Source organism: Bos indicus x Bos taurus, chromosome 4 (genome assembly GCF_003369695.1).
Source record: "Bos indicus x Bos taurus breed Angus x Brahman F1 hybrid chromosome 4, Bos_hybrid_MaternalHap_v2.0, whole genome shotgun sequence".
Lineage (NCBI taxonomy): Eukaryota > Metazoa > Chordata > Mammalia > Artiodactyla > Bovidae > Bos > Bos indicus x Bos taurus.
The window spans coordinates 111,370,540-111,393,539 of NC_040079.1; the positions used below are offsets into that span (position 1 = coordinate 111,370,540).

The following is a 23,000-nucleotide window of genomic DNA, read 5'->3' on the forward strand; positions in this document are numbered from 1 at the left end:
ATTAATTTTGCTGAAATGCCATTTTAACCTTTATTATTCTTTTGTTAAACACTGTACTGTCTCTTTATTACTTAAAAAATAAAATAAAATTAGAAGTCCTCAATCATTCAGGGTCTAAATTTCAATGTCCAATGTCACCTTCCAGGCATATAAGACGGATACCTACTCCACTTCAAACCTTATCCTACTCCTCTCCTGGACTCCCCATCTCCCTTACTCCACTTCAAACCTTATCCTTTCTTAAATGCTTAAGGAAAATGTTCTTAGCAATTTTATCAGAACGCCCACAGCCCTTATGCATAATCCTGTAATATCATGCATTTTTAGAATTAAAAAAGGTTAGAGCAGCAAGACATTATTAAAATCATTTGGCTCAACTTCTCCCTTTACAGATGCAGAAACTACAATCCAATTAGAAAAGATGGTTTGTTCAGGAATTCAATATTGAACTCTTAAGAGTTAAGTATTTTAATGAATACAGGACCTACAGTTACTGGATCTCCCATCTGCTGAGCAATTGCTCAGCAATTTTTCATGACTCCATTCCCAAGGGTATGTCTAGCCTGCCTATCTTGATCGTCCTCATTTATTCCAGGGCAGATAGCATGGCAGATAGATTCCTTTCCATCTCCACTGTACCCAGTGCTGCAGAGTGAGTGCTGAAGAAATATGGCAGAAATCACCTCAAGCAACCCAGCGATGGAAGTGAAGATACAAATCTGTGACAGCAATATTCCATCTGAACGATATGGCTGCTACATCCAACTGGCTGGTAATGACCATGAGAGGAAGTGGTGGAAACTTTCTTTTACATACTACATGGCTGTTCTAGCCAATCATGAAACCTCAGGGTTATGGTTAAGAGAGCACTGACGCATATACACTACCCATGTCGAACACAGACAGCTAGTGGGAAGCTGCTATATAACATGGGGAGCTTAGCCAGTGCTCTCTGATGACCCAAGGGGTGGGATGAGGGGTGGGGGGAGGGAGGCTCAAGAGGAAGGGGATATATGTATACTTATGGCTGATTCGCATTGTTGTACAGCAGAAACCAACACAATATTTAAAGTTATTATCCTCCAATTAAAAAAAAAAAAAAAGATTCTGGAAAGAGAGCCAGGATAAGAAAACAGGGACTGGAACTGGATCCACAGACAACATCTCTGCAGCCAGTTCACTGTGAAACACATAAGCTCAAAGAAGGATCTGACTCAAAAGCCAGGATGAGTAGTAGATTTCAAAGTTGCAAGTGGCTCTTTTCACATACACAGACGCACACTCTTTTAAATTCTGGATGACATATACGAGGAAGAGAAACACTTAACAAGGGTACCAATCAAATAATGTATGATGTGTTAACAAATAACTGGCGGATGAAATGCCATTGCAAGCCAGAAGACCCAGGAGACAGCGAAAGGTGAACCTCTGGGGTTAATCAACATTCAAAAGCAAGAAGAACTGGGACATGCCCTCAAGACACAATCATGCCAGCCTCTCCGTCCTGGCTGCGGTACTCTGGGGTCATGAGCCACACAAACCCAGGAGCATCTGCCAAGATCTCAAACAGCTGAGCAAGCACTCTCTGCCCTTTGTCCAGCTGTTGTGAAATGACAGAAGAATGTTCCCAGGGTTTCATCAAGTAGATTTCTCTTTCAATTCAGAACAATATGATTAGAATACAAAATTTCTTGTTAGTTATGATCTTGTCACTCTGAGTGTGTATTTACCTGGGTGTAGACATCTACTGCTTATTTTTGCAACTAATAAAGGTAAATAGAAAACGTCATGGCACATTAAAAAGTGAGTAACATTGAGGAAATAAAATAAATCACTCTTTCCCTCTAATAGCAGAGTCACTGCTAGAGAAGTAGGTACCCATTCACCTGGTGATTCAAAATGTCTTGAATATAATTTGTCAAAATTCCATTACTTTCCTTCTTTTCTTGTACACGAGCATCACAGTTTCAAGGGAAATGATTTAATGGTGAAATCTCAAGTTGCAGAATAGCCAGCTCAGCCTACATTTATCAACACTGTTGTTGTATGTGGAAGTGAATGCACTGGACTTGTTAAAAAATGTGAACTGCTCCTTCCCATCAAAGGAAGAAAAAAGAAAAACATCAGAAGAAAGAAAACCTTCAAAAGAATAACATAAAGGCTCTAGTGACTGATCTTGGTTGCTTTTCACATAAAGACTCAATGTGTGGGAGTTAATTATATTAGTGATGGTGGGGAACAAGCTATTAATTCTGTGCTTCAGAGTTATTAAACACCTTTCTATATACAGCTCACAGGCAAATGAATGGACTTAATCTCTGTATTAAACGCAAAACAAACCAAACAATCCCACGTTTCATGACTTTTCAGAGTTCATTACCTCCTTGGCAATGCTTTCCCAGAGGCCAGGTATGCTGCTTTAGAAAAGTCTCTGGCAATTCACATGGGAAGCCTGGGAATGTGGATTTAATCACATTTAAGTCATTCCTCTTCAGACCAGACATGAAAGGTCACCAAGGAAAAGCATTTTTTCCTAGTGATTCAACTATACTGGTTACTAAAATTTCTTCTTCCAGTGATCCCACAACTCCTGAGAGAGTCTGCTAGTCTAATGCATCACATGGCTAACACGTGCAAAGTTAAAGAAGTCAGTGGAGGAAATAAAATATTTAAGAGGATAACATTTACTGTCAAGAGAAGTTTGTAGATTTCTTTTTTTGGTCACATCTAATTCTTTAGGGTAAAACTTAACATTATTTAATTCTAAAGCAGCAATTTTATATAGATGACGATCTTTATCTAATTACTAAAGGACATTTTACTTGTAAAAATCACTACACATGTAAAAAAATTACAGTAAATGAAGGCATTATTATCATAAATTATGATACTTATCTGCATTTAAGGGTCTCTGTGCTCTAATAAGAGCAAACAATAGCTTGGTTTATAAATGTTTCCACACAAAATTTACAATGATTTATTAAAAGCCTCATCATAGCTCAAAGGTATCTGAATATCCATAAAATTAGGAAATAATTGCTATAAAATCAAGAAATAATTGCAAAATCTCCATATAAGAAACAATTCAACAAGATAGTACCTATTGGAAATGCTTACATTATAAAAATAATATTGAAAATTAAAACTTTGACTAAACTGTATCAATAACCTATGCTTTCATGAAACAAAATTTTTGGTACTACTGCTGTAGTGCTAATAAGTAAGTTGCTTTGGTCGTGTCCAACTCTGAGACCCCACGGGCTGTAACCTGCCAGGCTCCTCTGTGCATGGAGTTTCCCAGTCAAGCACACTGGGGTGGGTTGCCATTTCCCTCTCCAGGGGATCTTCCCAATCCAGGGATCGAACCCACGTCACTGGCACTGGCAGGCGGGTTCTTTACCACTGAGCCACCTGGTATATAATAAACCTCATCTTGCCCAAGGGAAACACTAAGGTTCAGCAAGCTAAGTTCCTTGCCCAGAGTGACAGAGTAGGTGGCAAACCAAGGTTATCTAGCTACAGAACACATTTTTTATTTTGTGCAGATTAAAAATTTTTAAATTTTAGTATAGTTTTAGATTTATACAAAACCGTGGACAGCAGGACAGAGGGTTCCTGTTTACGCCTTTCCCAGTTTCCCGATTGTTGAAACCTGACGTTACACGGAGCATCCACCACATGCAAGGAGCACAGCCTGCAATGCGGATGCGTTGCACTGCACACCTCACTTGCCTTGTACTACATTTTCGCTAAAGCTCTTTTTCTCTCCCAGGATTCCATGCAGGACACCACATGACATTATGTTCTCATGTCTCCCTGGCCCCTTTCGGCTGTGACAGTGTCTCAGACTTTGTTTTTCATGACCTTGACAGTTTTAAGAAGTACTAGTCAGGGGAGAAGGAAATGGCAACCCACTCCAGTGTTCTTGCCTGGAGAATCCTAGGGACGGGAGAGCCTGGTGGGCTACCGTCTATGGGGTCGCATAGAGTCGGACACGACTGAAGCGATTTAGCGGCAGCAGTTAGGGGAGGGGTGTTCAGGATGGGGGTACACATGTACACCCATTGCTGATTCAGATCAATCTATGGCAAAAACCACCACAATATTGTAAAGTAATTAGCCTCCAATTAAAAAAAAAAAAAAAAGAAGTACTAGTCAGGTGTTTTGTAGAATGTCCTGCCATCTGGGTTTGTGTGCTGTCTTTTCCTGATTAGAGTGGAGTTATAACTTTGGGAGGAAGACCACAGAAGCAAAGGGCCGTCCTCAATATATTGATACAAAGGGTACACGCTCTCAGTGTGACTTCCCTGTGATGATCTCAACTTTGAAGACCAGGCTGGGGCACTAGCTGCCCGGCTTCTCCATTCTAAAGTTACCATCTTCCCTTTCTCTCTTTTCATGCTCTGCTTTTTGGAAAAAAGTGGGTGGGTGTGGGAGGGAGTCAAGACACAGCAACAGGGTGTAAAGCAGGGGCTATCTAAATAAATTATTTGGCATTTTCTTATCAGAGCCTTCATTTTTAGCCCACTCTTCTATATTGCTTCTGACATTCTATCTTTTCTTAGTGTTTTGGCATATTATTCATGTGCAGTAGTTTAAAAACACAATTCTTCACTAATTTCCTGCTTTTGCAAAGGTCCCAAAAATATGTTAGAATTAAATGTGACAACCAACAAATCTGAAATTATTTTCCACTTTCACTGTAGGATTTGTCACTAAGGAATGCATTCAGAACCAACATTCCTCAGAAGCATTCTGTAAAGAACTTACCAGAAATATTCGTTCAAGTTGATCCTGAATGTCTTTCATTCCTGGAAAAGCAGCAACTCCCTGGATCATCTCAACAAAGATGCAGCCAACTCCCCTAAAGAGAGAAGAAAGAATTGTTACAAAAACTTCAATATATTCTGCTTAGAAAACTAAATCTGCAATTAGAACATCTACTCCTACAAAGAGAAAGAGCGAATAAATAACATTCTCACCTAGACCCCATAACTTTTGTTGCCCTTCTCTGTCTACTGCCCAGAAAGGGTTCCAAACAGATACAACTATACCAGGCTCAAAGGATCTGCCTGCAATGTGGGAGACCAGGGTTTAATCCTTGGGTCGGGAAGATCCCCTGGAGAAGGGAATGGCTACCCACTCCAGTATTCTTGCCTGGGGAATCCCATGGACAGGGGAGCCTGGTGGGCTACAGTCCACAGGGTCACAGAGAGTCCGACATGACTGAGTGACTAACACTTTCACTTTTCACTGTTTCACACCAGGCTCAGAAAATGGTGGAACCCAATTCAGTGAATCTCACTGACTCACCTTCACTCAGGATACAATCAAGAAACTCCTTAGCCTAATATAGAAAGCCTCCACAGTCTTATTCTACCATGCTTTTCCAACTCGATTTCACAAATTCATAATGTGTTGTCCTCTCCAACTTTCCAGGGCTCTCTTTGCATCAAAATCATCTATTGCTATTGCTAAGTCACTTCAGTCGTGTCTGACTCTGTGCAACCCCATAGACGGCAGCCCACCAGGCTCCCCCGTCCCTGGGATTCTCCAGGCAAGAACACTGGAGTGGGTTGCCATTTCTTTCTCCAATGCATGAAAGTGAAAAGTGAAAGTGAAGTCGCTGAGTCGTCTCCGACTCTCAGCGACCCCATGGACTGCAGCCCTCCAGGCTCCTCCATCCATGGGACTTTCCAGGCAAAAGCACTGGAGTGGGGAACTTTTAAAACAAAGCAGATGATCTGAACACAAACTCCAGAGACCTGGTTTCAATCAGTTGGAGGTCAGGCATTTAGTTGATTTAGGGCAACTACAGTGAGGATCTGTGAACTTTAAACTGTGGTGTTGGAGAAGACTCTTGAGAGTCCCTTGGACTGTAAGGAGATCAACCAGTCAATCCTCAAAGAAATCAGTCCTGAATATTCACTGGAAGGACTGATGCTGAAGCTGAAATTCCAATACTTTAGCCACCTGATGAGAAGAACTGACTTACTGGAAAAGACCCTGATGCTGGGAAAGACTGAAGGCGGGAGGAGAAGGGGACGACAGAAGATGAGATGGTTGGATGGCATCATCGACTCAACGGACATGAGTTTGACATGAGTTTGAGCAAGCTCCGGGAGTTGGTGATGGATAGGGAGGCCTGGTGTGCTGCAGTCCATGGGATCACAAAAAGTTGGACATGACTGAGCGATGGAACTGAACTGAACAGAGAGGATCTCTGAACCAGACTGATCTGCCCATGGGCCAAGCATAAATCTAGACAACTCGGCCCGAACTGCTCCACTTCCTAGAACTCCTTTTTTCTTTACCTGTTTGCTCTCGACATGTAAATACAACCCAACCTATGGCTCAGTGGTAAAGAATCTGCCTGCAATACAGTAGATGTGGGTTTGATCCCTGGGTCAAGAAGAGCCTCTGGAGAAAGAAATGGCAACCCACTGAAATATTTTTGCCTGGGAAATTCCATGGACAGAGGAGCCTGGTGGGCTACAGTCTACGGGGCCACAAAGAGTTGCATACAACTTAGCGGCTAAACAACAGCAACAAATACGATCTCTTCCACAAAGTCTTCCATGAACATTCTGCAGACAGGACAGCTATATTTCTGAGTTTGTTTGTTAAACTCTCATTCAATACCAGACATCTACTATGGTCAACTTCTTCGGTCATGCTTACAGTTGCTATCTGGCAAGGCAGTCCAGTGTATTAGGAGACCTTGCCTCCCAGACCCCAGAAGCCTGCACCTAACCCTATAGGAACACCTGACCCATAGTACAGGCAGAAAGTAAATCAGACACTTATGCTGAAAGTCTAAAGTCACCTGGGGACAGGATGGAAAGAAACTAGCACATGTTGATGAAATAAACCACTTTAATGGCAGAGCTGGCAAAAAAGTGACCAGCTTCCTGCAGATGAAGTTCTCTGAACTGACCTGATTCCCACCTTCTGAAGACCTGGATTAATTCACTGTTTTTGTTAGATCTCTCTAACTTCTTACAGTTCTCTATGATTTTATTAAATGGCTCTACGTTGAAGGAGTTTATGTTTCCTGAAAAGACCGTAATAAAATCATAAAGAAAGTAAGACACTTCTTCACTTGCAGCACTCATAATTCATTTTTTAAAAAGATTTTTTGATGTGGACCATTTTCAAAGTCTTTATTAAATTTGCTACAATATTGCTTTCTCTTTAATGTTTTGGGTTTCTTGGCCACCAGGCAAGTGAGATTTGAGCTCTCTGACTATGGATCGAACTCACACCTCCTGCGCTGGAAGGTGAAGTCTTCACCAGGCCACCAGGGGCGTCCCTCATATTCAGTTTAGAGTGAGCAGTCCCTTGTGTACTTATTTCAGATCCTCCGGAAGTTAAAGACGATGACTCACTTCTCTGTAGCTGCACCAGTTGTATGTGAATAGTATCTTGAATTTAAAAAGTAATACATCAGCAGAAATCTCTATTACATCACATAATTTTTATCCAAATTAAACACCAACAGTATATAGAGTCAAAATGAAAACAAACAAGTGTGACTTTATATCATAAAAATAATTCCATTTTAGTAATAAAGAATTAATTTCAAAATCACTGTTCTAGGTGATCACGGAGTTCCAGTTCGAGTTCCCCAAGTCATACAGCAAATTTCCATTGGCTATCTATTTACCCTTGTTCGTGTATGTTAGTTAGTTACCCACGTTAGTACATGTGCTTCCAAGGTACCTCTCCGTTCATCTCACCCTCTCCCTCTTCTCTCCCACCTTTGGCCACAAGGCTGTTCTCTATGTCTGTGTGTCCATTGCTGCGCTGTGAACAGGCTCATAAGTACCATCCTTCTAGATTCTCTCTCTCTCTTTCTATATATATATACACATATATACGTATATATATGCATTAATATACGATATTTGTTTTCCTCTTTCTGATTTACTTCACTCTGTATAATAGACTCTAGGTTCTGCGATAACCTAGAGGAGAAGGAATAGGTGGCAGGTGGAAGGGAGAGTCAAGACAGAGGGGGCATATGTCCACCTGTGGTTGATTCATGTTGAAGTATGACAGAAATCAAACCAGTGTTATAAAGCAATCATAATCAACTACAAATAAAGAAACATTAGAAAAAAGCAGCGTTCTAGGCACATAATGAAATAATGCCATTTGCAGCAACATGCATGGATCTGGTGCCATACTGAGTGAAGTAAGTCAGACGGAGAATGAGAAATATCACATGACATCCCTTATATGTGGAATCTAAAAAGAAATGATACAAATGAATTTACTTACAAAGCAGAGACTCACAGACATAGAAAATGAAATCATGGTTGCCAGGGAGAAGGGATAGTTAAGGACTTTGGGAAGGTCATGTACACACTGCTGTATTTAAAACGGATAACCAACAAAAACCTATTGTATACCACGTGGAACTCTGCTCGAGTTATGTGCCAGCCTGGATGGGAGGGGGATTTGGGGGAGAATGGATACATGTATATGTACAGCTGAGTCGCCTCAGTGTTCACCTGAAGCTATCACAACATTGTTAATCATCTATACCCCAATACAAAATGCTTTTTGTGTTAAAAAAAAGTAAAAATAAAAATAAAATTCATACACACACATACACACACATTTACACATGGAGCAATTCTCAGTGAAAACTAACTGAAGACTTGCAAAAAGGCTTTTGTACAACCCGTAAGAACAGTCCAGATGGAACTGGGTAGGAAGGGAAGAGAAGCAATCATGTCAAGACCTGTGCCCTTGGGACGGGACTCAGAAGAGGGAGATCCTCCTTCCTGGGGAGCGAGCTGTTCCAGTCACACACTGAGCATCCCAATTCTGGGGTCAGCAGTAGGAGGAAAGATGAGTCTCTTCAGCTGGTTAGAAAACCAGTGGGACTTCAAGAAGGACTGTAAAAAACCTAGACTCCACTTGTGCAGAGTGCACACACACTTGCCCACTCCCAAAACAAGGTCGAGAAAGCAAATGGAAACCACACTGCACTCTGGCCAGTTTCCTACCACTGGCCTGGCACGTACCCCCCGCCTGAGCCAAGAGCTCATTCTGGCTCCACTTGCTCTGCAATGCCACTCCACATGGGATGAGAGCTGCCATAGAAAAGCAGAGCCCATGCTGGTGAGGTGGGGAGGCAGCTCAGAGCCAGTCAGCTCAGACTCCAAGTGGCATGTGAATGGGGTAAGGATGGCATCTGGCACCTCAGTGGGCAATGCACCAGAAGCAGTCCAGCACTCTGCCATAGACCACACCCAGATCCACACTGAGTGACTGCTCCAGCCAGCCCCTCCTGATTCAGGGGCAAGGGTACTGGTGCTGGGAGAAGGCAGACACAGTCAGAGGGAACTGACCCAGCTCAGACCTGACCCTCAGGACTCCGCTCAGCAGCCTGGGAGCTGACTTTGCCCCCAGTAGAGTAGAGTTGGCCACTAAGGATAGGGGAGCCCTGGCTCTTGCTCTAGCCACTCCATCTCAAGCCCCTCTTCCTAACAAGTAATAGCTGCCAGCACACTCTGGGGAAAAACATGACTCATGCTTATAAGAGATCCAGTTCTCCCACCAAAGCCAATGGGCACACACAGACTATACAAGGATGCTTCCACATACCCCTTTAAGACCATAACCTGCAACTGTCCACCTAATTTAACAGAGAAAGACACAACATGCTACTAAAAACCAATGAGTCAATGAAGAAATCAGACAGGAAACCAGGAGATACCCCAAGACAAATGAAAATGAAAACACAACTTCCCAAAATCTACGGGATGCAGCAAAAGGAGTTCTGAGAAGGAAGTTTATAGTGATACGGGTCTACCTCAAGATATAGGAGAAATCTCAAATAGACTGCCTAACCTACTATCTGAAGGAATTAGAAAAGTAGAACAGACAAAGTCTAAAGTCAGCAGAAGGAAGGAAATAATAAAGATCAGAGAGGAAATAAAATAGAAAGCCAAAATACAATGCAGCAGATCAATGACATCAAGAGCTGGTTTTTCTAAAAGGTAAAATTAATAAATCTTTAGAAAGGCTCATCAAGAAAAAAAGAGAGAAGATCCAAATAAAATAAGAAGTAAAGGAGAAAGAGCAACTGATATGGTAGAGATATTAAAAAAAATCAGAACAGAATACTACAGCTATACGCCAACAAATTGGACAATACAGAAGAAATTAATACATTTCTAGAAACATAAAAACTTTCAAAAATGAACCAAAGGAACAGATATTCTGAATAGATCACTAGTAGTGAAAATGAATCTGCAATTAAAAGCGAACAAGCAAACAAAACACCCAGACCAAACCAAACAAAAACCCCTAGCAGACAAACTCCAGGACTGGACAACTTCACAAGGGAATTCCACTGAACATATAATGAAGAGATAATATATATTCTTCTCAAACTATTCCAAAAAATTGAAGAGGAGAAAAAAGAAAACATTTCCCTGACTTTGAAGTATAATCCAAAGCTACAGTAATCAGAGCAGTACAGTAATGGCATGAAAATCGATCAATAAAACAGATAGGCCAGAAATAAACCCATGCACTTATGGTGGGGTCCTTTTTATGGTATTCTGAATGTTTATAAATGAGTGCTTAACGAGGAACATGCAGCTTTCTTTTGAAATATATTTAAAGATATCTTTCCTGACTAATATTAATACATTTACATCTTCACCACAGTATTTATCACAACGCTTTAATTTCAGTATTTTCGACAAAACTGACTAAAACCAAGGCTATTAAAGAACTGGAGCCTCAATCTGAAACAATCTATGGCAAAGGAGACAAGAATATACAATGAGGAACAGACATTCTCTTCACTAAGTGGAGATGCGAAAACTGAACAGCTGCATAAAAAAGAATGAAATTAGAACCATATACAAAACAAAACCTCAAAATGGTTTAAAGACCTTAACACAAAACATGAAACCATGAAACTCTTAGAAGGGAACACAGGCAGAACACTCTTTAACATGAATATAGCAATTGTTTTTTGGATCAATCTTCTCAGGAAAAGGAAACATAAGCAAAAATAAACAAATGGGACCTAACTAAAGTTGAAAGCTTTTGCACAGCAAAGGAAATGATCCAAAAAAAAAAAAAAAAGGCAACCCATGGAATGGGAGAAAATATTTTCAAATGATATGACTGAAATGGGATTAATATCCAAAATACTAAATAGCTCATACAACTTACTATTTTAAAAAGTTTAAAAATTGGCAGACGATATGAATAGACATTTGTCCAAAAAAGATATACAGATGGCCAACAGGCACATGAAAAGATGTTCAACATCACTAATTGTCAGAGAAACACAAATCAGAAACACAATGAGACATTACTTCACAGCTGTCAGAGTGCCTGCCACCCGAAAGTGTACAAATAACAAATCTGGTGAGGATGTTGAGAAAACAGGACCTGGTGCACTCTTGGTAAAAATGTAAATTGGTACAGCCACTACGCAAAATATTACGGAGATGCCTCAAACACTAAAAACAGAACTAACCTATGATCCAGCAATTTCACTCCTGGGCATATATCTGAAGAGAACAAAAACACTTTTTGGAAAAGATACATGCACCCCAATGTTTGTAGCAGCATTATTTACAATAGCCAAGATACAGAAGCAACCTTAGTTGCTTTCATCAACAGGCGAAGGGATAAAAAGGATGTGAATACATACGTACACACACATACTACAGAATATTAGCCATAAAAAGAATGAAATTCTGCCACTTGCAATAACACAGATAAATCACTAAGCATAGTGGGTATTATGCTTAGTGAGATAAGGCAGACAGAGAAAAACAAATACTTTATGTTATCACCTAATGTGTTAAATCTAAAAAATAAAATAAATGTATATAACTAAACAGAAACAGACTCACAGATTCAGAGAACAAACTAGTGCTTTCCAGTGGGAAGAGGGAAGTGGAAGAGGCAAGAAAATGGTATGGGATTGAGAGATACAAAATATTATGTGCAAAGTAAATGGGCAACAAAGGATACATTGTATAGCACAGGGATATATATAGCCATTATTTTGTAATTACTTCAAATGGAGTGGAATATATACAAATATTGAATCACTATGTTGTACACCTGTAATGCAATCTTGTAAATCAAGTACACCTCACTAAAAAGTATAAAATTAACAATGATAGTAATAATACTAATAAAAATTTTAAAAGATTGAATATCTATATTGGTATTAAGACTTCATTTACTTGTATATTAAAATGTAATGATACTCTTATAGCTATTAGGGCTTCAAACATTCAGTTAGATCTAAGATTTCAATTTGATGGATTTTTACATTTTTTATACCAAGAATTCTTTTCTAAGACACTGGCCTACATTTCTACTGCCTTCTTATTATGTTATATAAGGTCTTCCAGGTGCTGCCGTGGTGAAGAATCTGTCTGTTAATACAGGTGACACAAGAGACGTGGCTTTGATCCCTGGGTCGGGAAGATTCCCGGGAGAAGGAAATGGCAACTCACTCCAATATTCTTGCCTGGAAAACTCCGTGGGCAGAGGAGCATGGTGGGCTACAGTTATTGGGTCACAAAGAGGCGGACATGATTGAGTACACACACACACAAATCAAACTCATAGAGAAAAATGCACAAGTTTACATCAGTTCAGTTCAGTTGCTCAGTCATGTCCAACTCTTTGCGACCCATGGACTGTAGCATGCCAGGCTTCCCTGTCCATTATTAACTCCCAAAGCTGGCTCAAGCTATTGTCCATTGAGTCAGTGATGCCATCCAGCCATCTCATCCTCTGCCATCCCCTTTTCCTCCTGTCTTCAATCTTTCCCAGCATCAGGGTCTCTTCCAATGAGTCAGTTCTGTGCATCAGATGGTCAAAGTATTGGAGTTTCAGCTTCAGTATCATTCCTTCCAATGAATATTCAGGACTGATTTCCTTTAGGATGGACTGGTTGGATCTCCTTGCAGTCCAAGGGACTCTCAAGAGTATTCTCCAACACCACAGTTCAAAAGCATCAATTTTTCAGTGCTCAGCGTTTTTTACAGTCCAACTCTCACATCCATGCGTGACTACTGGAAAAACCATAGCTTTGCCTAAATGGACCTTTGTCGGCAGGTACACATAAAATATACATACAGTATATATGTATACAAGTATACAGAAAATATCTTAAATCTTTAACAGCCACCAGCACCTTCCTTGGAGAAGGCAATGGCAACCCACTCCAGTCCTCTTGCCTGGAAAATCCCAAGGACGGAGGAGCCTGGTAGGCTGCAATCCATGGGCTCGCTAGGAGTCGGACACAACTGAACGACTTCACTTTTACTTTTCACTTTCACGCATTGGAGAAGGAAATGGCAACCCACTCCAGTGTTCTTGCCTGGAGAATCCCAGAGATGGGGGAGCCTGGTGGGCCGCCGTCTCTGGGGTCACACAGAGTCGGACACAACTGAAGCGACTTAGCAGCAGCAGCAGCACCTTCCTTTACTCTATTCTGAATATACCTTCTATTCTTCGTGTATCAACCTTAGTCTTTCCCAACACAAGCTGCAACTAAGTGCAAAGACCCTCAGCAGAAGGCATAACCACCCCACTGTGAACTCTGCTAAGCTGGTTGGTGAGGTAACTTTTACGCTGTCAGAACTTCTTAATGGAAATTCTTTTACCATTGATTGTACTTGGTCCATAATATCTTCATGATCTGGTGCTTAGAACAATTAAAAGATAAATCTATGCTGCAATTCTCAGTTGCAATGAAATGATACAGCATTTCAATAGGCACTTATCTGCTTAGTGGGCTAAAGGATTTGAACTCTCATTTCTAATGGATGTTTCCCATGGTGTCATTTTTCAAAGATGCTTGAGGAGATACTAATAAAGCTTAGAGAATTATATGCAAAGGATTTACAAAAAGAGATACAAAGCACAAAAAAATTAAAAAGTAGAAATATAAAACACATCAACGTCTTAACACAGCAGAATACTTTATTACTAGAGCTTCTTTACTGCTAAACAATAAACACTTCAATTTAATATGGAGGGACTATTGCCTGCTTGGAGAAGGCAATGGCAACCCACTCTAGTACTCTTGCCTGGAAAATCCCATGGACAGAGCAGCCTGATAGGCTGCAGTCCATGGGGTCGCTAGGAGTCAGACACAACTGAGCGACTTCATTTTCACTTTTCACTTTCATGCATTGGAGAAGGAAATGGCAACCCCCTCCAGTGTTCTTACCTGGAGAATCCCAGGGACGGGGGAGCCTGGTGGGCTGTCGTCTGTGGGTCGCACAGAGTCGGACATGACTGAAGTGACTCAGCAGCATTGCCTGCTTTCCCTTTGTTTTCCCCTCCTTTTTCCTTTGTCACCCTCCATTAGCTGTGCTACCTGTCTTAATGGATTAAGCTGACTTCCCTGAGTGGTTTACTGAGAAAGAATTCATCCACTTAAGCTCTATATTTATGATATGTAATTTTATTTCAGCAAATGTCTCCTTTAATTTGCTTCTATTGGGAATTTGAATCATTGTGTAATTACCAAGCACTTGATTTAAAATTTTCAAGAATAAAAACTGGTTACAAAAGCTTACAATTAAAGGTGTCAGAGAATGCAGTGTGTTCAAACTCTTATTTTCGGATTAGTTACCAGGCAAGGTAATATTATAAAATACCCACCCATGCTCACACATCTTTAATTCCTTCAAAATCAAAATTTCTTGATTTAATTTTATACCACAGCTGTGTAAATATTTTTGCATTAAAATTCAAATCAAGATTTTAAGCAGAATCGATTACTCTTTGTCATTATGAGCAGTCCTTGGGGTTGCAAAGAGTCGGACACAACTTAGCTACTGAACAACAACAAAATGGAAAAAGTTCTGTTTTTTTTTTTTTTCCAGCTTCACTTATTATTGGTACCATCACATAAACTTTTAGGACTATTTTCATTTGTGGGGAAATGTCTATCCCATGTCTTTCAAGTATATATGCTATAAATACAGGAATTCTAAAACTTTATACACAATTCCTGTGAAAAGTTACCAAAGAAGCATGAAAGGACATATTCACAGCTCAGTGTGTGTGTGTGTGTTTGTGTTGGGGATGGGGGTGGTGAGAAAACATTTGCATGAGTGGAACCTGACGGATAATGAAGTGATGGAGCCAGGAGTGAGAACAGTGCGTTTCAGGTGAAGAAGAATCACCTGAATTAAAAAGCTTGGAGCCAGTAACTGAGGAATCCTGACAGAGCCAAGCGCTAGTGTCATGGCTCTGTATGGAAAACCGAAGAAGTTAAAAAGAGAGCCACGGACCATATTCTACTCTAAGAATTTGTGTTTTATTCCCCAGGCTAGAAGTTCTCGCTTTTTCCCTATATTCCAATACTTGTGGCAAATAAAGTTGGACATACCATGAAGAATCCCGTTCTTTCATTTCATTCATTTATTTTTGACAGTGCCGGGTCTTTGCTGCTGCATGCACTTTCTCTAGTTGCTATGTGTGGGCTTCTCCTTGTGGTGGCTTCTCTTGCTGCGGAGCACTGGCTCTGAACCATGGGCTCAGCAGTGGGGCACATGGGCTCACATGGGATCTGCCCAGAGTTGGGATCGGACTGGTGTTGCCTGTGTTGGCAGGCAGATTCTTATCCTCTGGACCACCAGGGAAGTCCAGAACCTGGTTATTTTAATAGCTTTGAGGACAGAAGCAATTACAACCACTAGTTGCAAAGCTACCTCATTTTTTCCCACTCATGGTAGCAAAGGAATGAGACCAGCAGTATTATAAGCCCTTCCTCTGCTGGGTACGCGGCAGGGGCATCACACAGTAATGCACAGGGCCATGTGCCAAATGCTACCAAGGGCCTGTTTTTATATAGCCTCCAAGCTAGCAATGGATTTTAAATTTTTAAATGGTCAAAAAAATCAAAAGAATATTTGGTGATATATAAATAGTATATGAAATTCAAATTTCAGTGTTCATAAACAAGGTTTTATTGGAGCACAGATCCAGCCTTTCATTTATGTGCTGTATACAAGGATACTATGTTGATAAAAGGAGATAAGACAGATTTTACAAATTATTTCTTGGGCTTTTTTTCCTGACTGAAAATCAAGAATGGAGACTGGAGAGAGCAAAACCTGACATGCCTTCCAGCTTCCACATGGCACCTCTACCCATGACATGACTCCGAGACTGCAGTCAGGCTGCTCTGCCGTCTTGCTCCTAAAACATACCAAGCTCTTCCCCATTTCAGTATCTTTGCATGACGTGTTCCCTCTGCCCAGAACACGTTTTCCCTCCCTATTTGCACGGATAATTGCTTCTTTTTTTTTTAACCTTTTATTTTATATTGGAGCATAGCCGATTAACAATGCTGTGATAGTTTCATGTAAACAGCAAAGGAACTCGGACATACATATACATGGATCCATTCTCCCCAAAACTCCCTTCCCATCCAGGCTTCCACATAATATGGAGCAGAGTTCCCTGTGCTCTACAATAAGACCTTGTTGGTCATCCATTTTCAATATAACAGTATGTACCTGTCCATCCCAAACTGCCTAACTATCCCTTTCTGCCACTCCACCCTCCATTAACCATAAGTTGTTTCATATCATTTCTTTTGACAGTCCACATATAAGGGATACTATATAATATTTCTCCTTCTCTGTCTGACTTACTTCACTCAGTATGACAGTCTCTAGGTCCATTCATGTTGCTGCAAATGGCATTATTTCATTCCTTTTAATAGCTGAGTAATATTCCATTGTGATTGTTTCTTGTTATTCAGGGGGTCAACTGAAATGGCTCCATTGAGAAATGTCTTTCCCAGCACCATATGTAAGGCGGGTTCCTCCTTATTATCAAGGCCCCGTGTCTCGCCCTTCTTTCCCTAGTTTGTTTCCTTCATTACACTCAAAGGATGCTCGTCTGTCTTTGCTTCTGAGGGTTGTATCTCAGCCAGATAAAAGACCTCTAAGATCAGGGACAAGGTTGTGGCTATCACCTTGTCCCCAGGGCACAGTAGAGTGTCAGGCATATAGTAAGGGCTCAAAGATATTTCTTGAATGAATAATCAAAAGCAGTATTTTCCTCCTCCCTCTGCACTCCAGAGGGACAGCTGAGCTTAGTGACTTGTTTCCAAAGAGTAAAGTATGAAGGTGAGGGTAGGGGATGGATTGTACCTTTATAATGGAGGAAACTGGAAAGCAGAACCTTAATCAGGTGATTAAATTAGCATCATCAGTGATAAGGCATCTGATAGCATATAGTGTTGGCATGATATGACAAGAATGTCACTTGGCCTCTGCAGTCTTCTTTTCCAAAACATGAGACGAATCCGAATTGAGGGACATTCTACAAAATACCTCAGATGCCTCAAAACTGTCAAGGTCAAGAATAACAGGGACAGTCTGAGAAACTACCATATCCCAGAGGAGGCTAAGGAAACACAGCAACTATTAACACACGTAATGTGGTCACCTAAATGGGATCCTAAAACAGAAAAAGGAAACTAAGGGAAAACTAGTAAAATCAAAATAAAGTGTGGTTAATAGTAACATACCACTGTGGGTTTCCTAGTTGTGACAAAGGTACTGTAGTAACGCAAGATGCTAACAATCGGGAAGCCAGGTGAGGAATAAGTAGGAAGAAGTCTTTACCATCTTTGCAAGTTTTCTATAAATATAAAACGCCTCTAAAACTAAGTTTATTTTAAGAAAGGTGAAATGAAGAACAGCATCTCCTTGGGACCATATATAGAAGTAATCATTTTAAGTGGAAGACCCATGGTATTTTGGGTTTTCCCTACATCAGGAAAAAAGAACTCATATATATTTTAATAAATTTGTCTTGGAATCAACACTAGCCATCTAGAACTGCAGACCAGAATATGAAATGTCAGTTAAAGTTCGACCTTGAATAACTTGAGAAGCAAATCAGTTAAAGATTAATTAAACTAGATGTGAAGGTATTTGAACACTGATGTATGCACTCCATGGCAAAGGAACTCAAAATGACATTTATCTAAGTTACTAAATTTGGGGTAATGGTGGGGAGAGTGGAATGCAGAGGGAAAAAAAGAATTCCCTGGGGAAGGGGCAAGAATTTCTCTCAATCGGAGTAGGAGACATCAAGTTCAATGTCATTTCCCTGGGAAGGCTTCCTGATCAACCAGACTAGGTTAGGTCCCCTAACTCCAACACTTCTCATATGACTTCCTCCAACTGTAATTTATTTACTTGTAAAAGTAATCATCACTGTCATCTTTCTCAGAACAAGAATTTGCTCTTTCACTTTTAAGACACAGTTCAAATGAGTCAGAGGGGTTATCACAACATAGCTACCCACCCAGACCTGAGTGAAACAGGATTAGGTCATCATAGTCATAATAATCATAAGTCACTCAGTCGTGTCCGACTCTTTGTGACCTCATAGACTGTAACCTACCAGGCTCCTCCGTCCATGGGATTTTCCAGGCAAGAATACTGGAGTGAGTTGCCATTTCCTTCTCCAGGAGATCTTCCCAACCCAGGGACTGAACCCGAGTCTCCCGCATTTTGGGCAGATGCTTTACCATCTGAGCCACCAGGGAAGTCCAAGTCTCATAGTCATCATAGTCTCCAGCTAAGATGCAATGTAATTCAACTGATTAGTATTTTTTTTTTAATCACTGAAGTGAATTTTATTTATTTTTGCAAAGTTACCATAGGTTTTTTTTAAGAAAAATCATTGGAGGATAGTGGCTTTACAACACTGTGTTGATTTCCACCATACAATAACATGAATCAGCCATGAGTATATATACATCTCCTCCTCCCTCGTGAGCTTCCCTCCTACCCGCCTCCCCATCCCACCACTCTAGGTCGTCACAGAGCACTGTGCCGAGCTTCCCGTGCTATACAGCTGCTTCCTATCTAGCTGTTCCTAGCTACCTCTTTTACACATGCTCATGTATATATGTCAATGTGACTCTCTCAGTTTATCCCACTTTCTCCTCCCCTGCTGTGTCCACAAGCCTACATCCTGTTGGGATGTTATGGTGCAGGATAACTACATCTTTCGACTAAAATAGGTATTAATTAGATCCACCACCTCTCATCTTGAAGTAATACCTGCATTTGACACATTTCATGTGACGTGTACCCAATTTCCCCACAAACACACTGTTGCAAGATGTAAATAACCCAGTAAGTGGTTATCCCACCTGAAGAAGTATAAAATAGAATGCAGAGGTTATTATTTATCTACTTGACATGAACGTTCTTTTGGTAATCAAAAAATAAAACGTTTTTCTCCTTCTTCCCCAGGTCTCTTGGCAACAGTTTGGTTCAATCTCAATAGATACTGTAGAAAGATTTTAACATTTTAAAATATGGTGCAATTAAAACAAAACAAAACAGGGGGAGGAGCTAAGATGGCGGAGGAGTAGGACGGGGAGAACACTTTCTCCCCCACAAATTCATCAAAAGAACATTTAAATGCCGAGTAAATTCCACAAAACAACTTCTGAATGCCGGCAGAGGACATCAGGCACCCAGAAAAGCAACCCAAGTCTTCGAAAGGAGGTAGGGAAAAATATAAAAGACAAAAAAAGGGACAAAAGAGGGAGGGACGGAGTTCCATTCCGGGAAGGGAGTCTTAAAATGAGAGGTTTCCAAACACCAGGAAACCTTCTCACTGCCGAATCTGTGCCGAGCCTTGGAAGCACAGAGGGCAACATAACAGGGAGGAAAAATAAATAATTCAAACCCGCACATTGCGAGCCCTAGGGTAACTCCCCCAGCGGAGAAGCAGCGCAGACGCCTGCACACGCCATTAGCAAGCCGGGGCTGGGCAGGGAGGCGCGGCGCGGGCTGCATCACAAGAATCTGGCCTGAATACCCCGAGCACTATCTGAGCAAAATAATGTGGGCTAGCAAACCAGACTGTGGGATATCTACCATGCGAAAAGCCAGCCCTAACCTATGACACCACCAGGCCCGCGCACGGAATAAAGGACTGAACAGAGATAGCCGGCGGCAGACCATCCCCCTCTGGTGACAGGTAGCCAGAGCCGGAAGGGGACAATCACAGCCCCAGAGAGACATTATCTATAAAACTGTAAGCAGGCTTCTTTGCTAACTAAAACTTCTTGGGGGTCTGGACGGTCAACATCTGCCTGAGAAGGTGTGCCAGTGCACACCTAGATAACCGAGTGGCGGGGACGTGGTAAGTCGAAGCAATCGCACGCGCAAAACACCTCATTACCTGAGCTGCTCGGATCTGGGAAGGGCACAAAACGAAGGCCCAACCGAGAGTGTGCGCCACTGAGGACTACCCGAGTGCCTGAACCTGAGCGGCTTGGACCTGGGAAGTACAGGCAGCCCAGGGCCGGCCGCGGATGGTTCGCGGCGGAGCGACCTAGAGCCTGAGCAGCGTGGGCAGAGAGGCTACATGCGACGTGAACGGGGGGCAGACCCAGTGTGGCTGAGGCACTGCGAGCACAGGCCAGTGTTATTTGTTTGCAGCATCCCGCCCTACCTCCCCTCAGTGAGACTGAACAAGCCTATAAAAAAAAAAAAAAATTAAGTTCTCTATTATTCCTTTAATTTCCACTTTTATAACCCATTACTTTGCAAAAAAAAAAAAAAGAAGACCCTATTTTTTTTTAAAGCAAACTTCATATATATATTTTTTAAAATAATTTTTTGACCTTTTTTTTCTTTTTCCTTCTTTTCTTTAACATTGTATTTTTGAAATAGTTTTTTTTTGTTTTTGTTTTTATATAATTTCTGTGACCTTTTTTTCTTTTTTCTTTTTCTCTGTTTCTTTCTCTTCTTCTTTTAAATAACATTGTATATCTGAAATTCCAAACAAACCAAACAAAGAGGAAGAGATAGGGAATCTACCTGATAAAGAATTCCGAATAATGATAGTGAAATTGATCCAAAATCTTGAAATCAAAATGGAATCACAGATAAATATCTTGGAGACAAAGATTGAGAAGATGCAAGAAAGGTTTAACAAGGACCTAGAAGAAATAAAAGAGAGTCAATATATAATGAATAATGCAATAAATGAAATTAAAAACACTCTGGAGGCAACAAATAGTAGAATAACAGAGGCAGAAGATAGGATTAGTGAATTAGAAGATAGAATGGTAGAAATAAATGAATCAGAGAAGATAACAGAAAAACGAATTAAAAGAAATGAGGACAATCTCAGAGACCTCCAGGACAATATTAAATGCTACAACATTCGAATCATAGGGGTTCCAGAAGAAGAAGACAAAAAGAAAGACCATGAGAAAATACTTGAGGAGATAATAGTGGAAAACTTCCCTAAAATGGGGAAGGAAATAATCACCCAAGTCCAAGAAACCCAGAGAGTCCCAAACAGGATAAACCCAAGGCGAAACACCACAAGACACATATTAATCAAATTAACAAAGACCAAACACAAAGACCAAATATTAAAAGCAGCAAGGGAAAAACAACAAATAACACACAAGGGAATTCCCATAAGGATAACAGCTGATCTTTCAGTAGAAACTCTTCAAACCAGGAGGGAATGGCAAGACATACTTAAAGTAATGAAAGAAAATAATCTACAGCCCAGACTATTGTACCCAGCAAGGATCTCATTCAAATATGAAGGAGAAATCAAAAGCTTCTCACACAAGCAAAAGCTGAGAGAATTCAGCACCACCAAACCAGCTCTCCAACAAATACTAAAGGATATTCTCTAGACAGGAAACACAAAAATAGTGTATAAACTCAAACCCAAAACAATAAAGTATATGGCAACGGGATCATACTTATCAGTAATTACCTTAAATGTAAATGGGTTGAATGCCCCAACCAAAAGACAAAGACTGGCTGAATGGATACAAAAACAAGACCCCTACATATGTTGTCTACAAGAGACCCAGCTCAAAACAGGGGACACATAAAGACTGAAAGTGAAGGGCTGGAAAAAGATTTTCCATGCAAATAGGGACCAAAAGAAAGCAGGAGTAGCAATACATATATCACATAAAATAGACTTTAAAACAAAGGGTGTGAAAAGAGACAAAGATGGTCACTACATAATGATCAAAGGATCAATCCAAGAAGAAGATATAACAATTATAAATATATATGCACCCAACACGGGAGCACCGCAATATGTAAGACAAATGCTAACAAATATGAAAGGAGAAATTAACAATAACACAATAGTAGTGGGAGACTTTAATACCCCACTCACACCTATGGATAGATCAACTAAACAGAAAATTAACAAGGAAACACAAACGTTAAACGATACAATAGACCAGTTAGACCTAATTGATATCTATAGGACATTTCATCCCAAAACAATGAATTTCACCTTTTTCTCAAGCGCACATGGAACCTTCTCCAGGATAGATCACATCCTGGGCCATAAAGCTAGCCTTGGTAAATTCAAAAAAATAGAAATCATTCCAAGCATCTTTTCTGACCACAATGCAGTAAGATTAGATCTCAATTACAGGAGAAAAACTATTAAAAATTCCAACATATGGAGGCTGAACAACACCCTGCTGAATAACCAACAAATCACAGAAGAAATCAAAACAGAAATCAAAATTTGCATAGAAATGAATGAAAATGAAAACAGAACTACTCAAAACCTGTGGGACACTTTAAAAGCAGTCCTAAGGGGAAAGTTCATAGCAATACAGGCATACCTCAAGAAACAAGAAAAAAGTAAAATAAATAACCTAACCCTACACCTAAAACAACTAGAAAAGGAAGAAATGAAGAACCCCAGGGTTAGTAGAAGGAAAGAAATCTTAAAAATTAGGGCAGAAATAAATGCAAAAGAAACAAAAGAGACCATAGCAAAAATCAACAAAACCAAAAGCTGGTTCTTTGAAAGGATAAATAAAATTGACAAACCATTAGCCAGACTCATCAAGAAACAAAGGGAGAAAAATCAAATCAATAAAATTAGAAATGAAAATGGAGAGATCACAACAGACAACACAGAAATACAAA

At 40.4% G+C, this 23,000-nt stretch overlaps 1 protein-coding gene across 6 annotated transcripts in view; it reads right to left on the reverse strand.

Moving 5' to 3' along the window:
- The window catches only part of CDK14 (cyclin dependent kinase 14), a 684,789-nt gene that overhangs the window by 250,374 nt on the left and 411,415 nt on the right, over positions 1-23,000 (reverse strand). For all 6 annotated transcript variants that reach the window (XM_027540218.1, XM_027540220.1, XM_027540221.1 and 3 more), the window contains one exon: positions 4,771-4,864. In XM_027540218.1, coding sequence (XP_027396019.1) covers positions 4,771-4,864 — 94 coding nt within the window. The remainder of the gene's footprint in view (positions 1-4,770; positions 4,865-23,000) is intronic.